Consider the following 2,798-nt stretch of genomic DNA (forward strand, 5'->3'; position numbering starts at 1 on the left):
GTGGTGGGCGTGCATAAATCTACGCTTAAAAGAGTAAACTAAATTAAAGATTAGAGAGGAGCGGGACCTGAAGTTTTGATTTATGTTCCGAGGATAGGTTTTCGTCCTCTGACAAACCAGGGATCCGTCTCCTGTCAAACGTACAGGCAGATATTTACTGTGAAACTATAGAGCCTTCATGAACTAGTAAAACATTTGTCCAAGCAATCTGAGCATCATACCCTATATTGATTAAACGTCAGACTCCTGGGGTACTAACAACTACACATTTATACTCGAAATATGTCCAAACAACAGGTATTAGAACCCGTACAAAGTACTGTATACAAATAATATACCATTAACACACACATACACAGCTAGAATATCTACACAAGTTTAACTAGAGACAGTGCTAGGTTGTTTTAAAAGTGTGTCGAAAACTCACTCACCTGTTTTAGCGTAATCGTCCACAACTACGTTCACGATCTCTACCGAGTGGACAAAGGTCAGTCCAAGGACGCTGACACAATAGATAACAATCCCCCACATGGTGTGTGATGCGAAAACAAAACACAAGATGGCTGTCGAGGAGTGAATGCCTTACGACGTACTTCACTTAAGGTCACGTGATTTTGTGAAGAGAGAAAGCTGTTGATGATGCACGGAAGTTGAGCAGGCCGTTGCCATGGTGATCTATCTTCAAAGCAATACAGTGAAATGACGGTTTGGCTTGTTCTCAACTTTTACACTATTACCAATATGTTTCACTGACCGACAACACACTAACCACCTATAAAGCAGCATCAGATAACTAGGCACGACCTTATTTAATAAACGAACAGCTGTGGTCCGACCGGTTTAACCGTTAAACGAAAACGGCTTTGGTACTGACCGTAGGTCACTCAGGTTTTCCTCCACCTAATGATGAAAGCTTGTAGAATTTTTTAAATATGAAAATGTGCGCTGAAATGACTACAAATTATTTTAGTGCAATGTGAAGTGTCGATATTATTGCAGGTGCAAATTATTAAGATGTCGGCATTGTATTTGTAATTTTCACCGTGCAATTAAATAACAATCAATACAGTATTACATTTACATTGGGAGATTTTTAGTCCCCATTTTGAGTTCTTTTGGTGGACTTTGATTGGATCATCTCTTCATAATTTTTTCAAGTCTTCACCAGTACCGTTCTTGAACCTGCTCTCACAGTTACTAGTATCTGTAGTCGAAGGAACTGCAGGTCCAGTGAATTCACTCTGTGATAAATAGTCCAAATCTTCATCATTTGCTTCCTCTGACGTGACATTTGGCAACACAATGTTCATCATTCATTGTCAGAGTCCGACCAAGTGATGTTTGGTGTTACATTTGGTGTTTCCGTAAATGCTTCTGAATTGACCACGATAAAGCAGACGACTAGAGTGAAACATTCACTCGAACGAGATTCAATTTTCATGTTGTTATTATTTTATTGGGGTACAAAGTGTTTCTATTTTTTTCAAAATATTATTTAATTTTGTTGTATAATCTTTACATTTAATGAAATAAAAGTGTTTAAAACATTCACAGTGTGATGAGACTTGAAAAAGTAGTTCTTCAAGCAAAGTGGAGGTAATCCATATCGACAATATGCTGATGTATTCATACGCCAAATGGAAAGTTCATTGAAAAATAACCTTTAAAATGTTAAGTAGGAATATTGAGTCAAAGTTCAGTAGAAATGTAAATATAAGTGAATGTATCAGTAGTATTATAGCAGTGTTATTAGTAAATATGTAAGTAGTATTATAGTAGTGTTATTAGTAAATGTGTGAGTAGTATTATAGTAAGTGTTATTACTAAATGTGTAAGTAGTATTATAGTAGTGTTATTAGTAAATGTGTGAGTAGTATTATAGTAAGTGTTATTAGTAAATGTGTGAGTAGTATTATAGTAGTGTTATTAGTAAACGTGTTAGTAGTATTATAATAGTGTTATAAGTAAATGTGTGAGTAGTATTATAGTATTGTTATTAGTAAACGTGTTAGTAGTATTATAATAGTGTTATTAGTAAATGTGTGAGTAGTATTATAGTAGTGTTATTAGCAAATGTGTTAGTAGTATTATAGTAGTGTTATTAGTAAACGTGTTAGTAGTATTATAGTATTGTTATTAGTAAATGTGTATGTAGTATTATAGTAGTGTTTTTAACTAAGTGTAAGTAGTAATATAGTAGTGTTATTATTAAGTGTGTTAGTAGTATTATAGTAGTGTTATTATTAAGTGTGTTAGTAGTATTATAATAGTGTTATTAGTAAATGTGTACGTAGTATAATAGTAGTGTTATTAGTAAATGTGTTAGTAGTATTATAGTAGTGTTATGAGTAAATGTGTTAGTAGTATTATAGTAGTGTTATTAGTAAATGTGTTAGTATACAGTTAGAGTATGGGGTTGATGGATATAGCAAGTTTCTGGTGTTCCGAGACCAGGTCTATTTCCCGAGGCGAAGCCGAGGGAAATAGGCATGGTCAAGGGACACCAGAAACTTGCTATATATGCCTCAACCCCATACTTTAACCGTTTTATTATACCGATACACACTGGAGAGATAGTTTTAACTAGAAAATATTTGTAAACCATAAGCTGTATAGCTTCACGTCCCAAATACCCTTTTGATGGCAATGGAGCCAAATGCTTACGAGTTCGGCAGCAAGCTCCGCCCACCTCGCGCGTCACTGCCGAGTTCGGTAACAAGCTCCGCCCACCTCTCGCCTGATTGGCTCGGCGGAAACACCCGAGTGTAGGTGTGTTTTAGTTCACAGACTAACACACA

At 35.6% G+C, this 2,798-nt stretch overlaps 1 protein-coding gene across 1 annotated transcript in view; it reads right to left on the bottom strand.

Annotated features, from left to right (window-relative positions):
• Nucleotides 1-605, bottom strand: part of LOC110449342 (epidermal growth factor receptor-like) — a 21,920-nt gene extending 21,315 nt beyond the window's left edge. Inside the window, exon 1 of the mRNA XM_021496137.1 lies at nt 432-605. Within this exon, the coding sequence (XP_021351812.1) occupies nt 432-531 (100 nt within the window). The 5' untranslated portion in view covers nt 532-605. The remainder of the gene's footprint in view (nt 1-431) is intronic.
• Between the last annotated feature and the right edge of the window lie 2,193 nt (nt 606-2,798).

The sequence above is a fragment of the Mizuhopecten yessoensis genome, unplaced genomic scaffold (assembly GCF_002113885.1).
Source record: "Mizuhopecten yessoensis strain PY_sf001 unplaced genomic scaffold, ASM211388v2 scaffold4583, whole genome shotgun sequence".
Classification (NCBI taxonomy): Eukaryota; Metazoa; Mollusca; class Bivalvia; order Pectinida; family Pectinidae; genus Mizuhopecten; species Mizuhopecten yessoensis.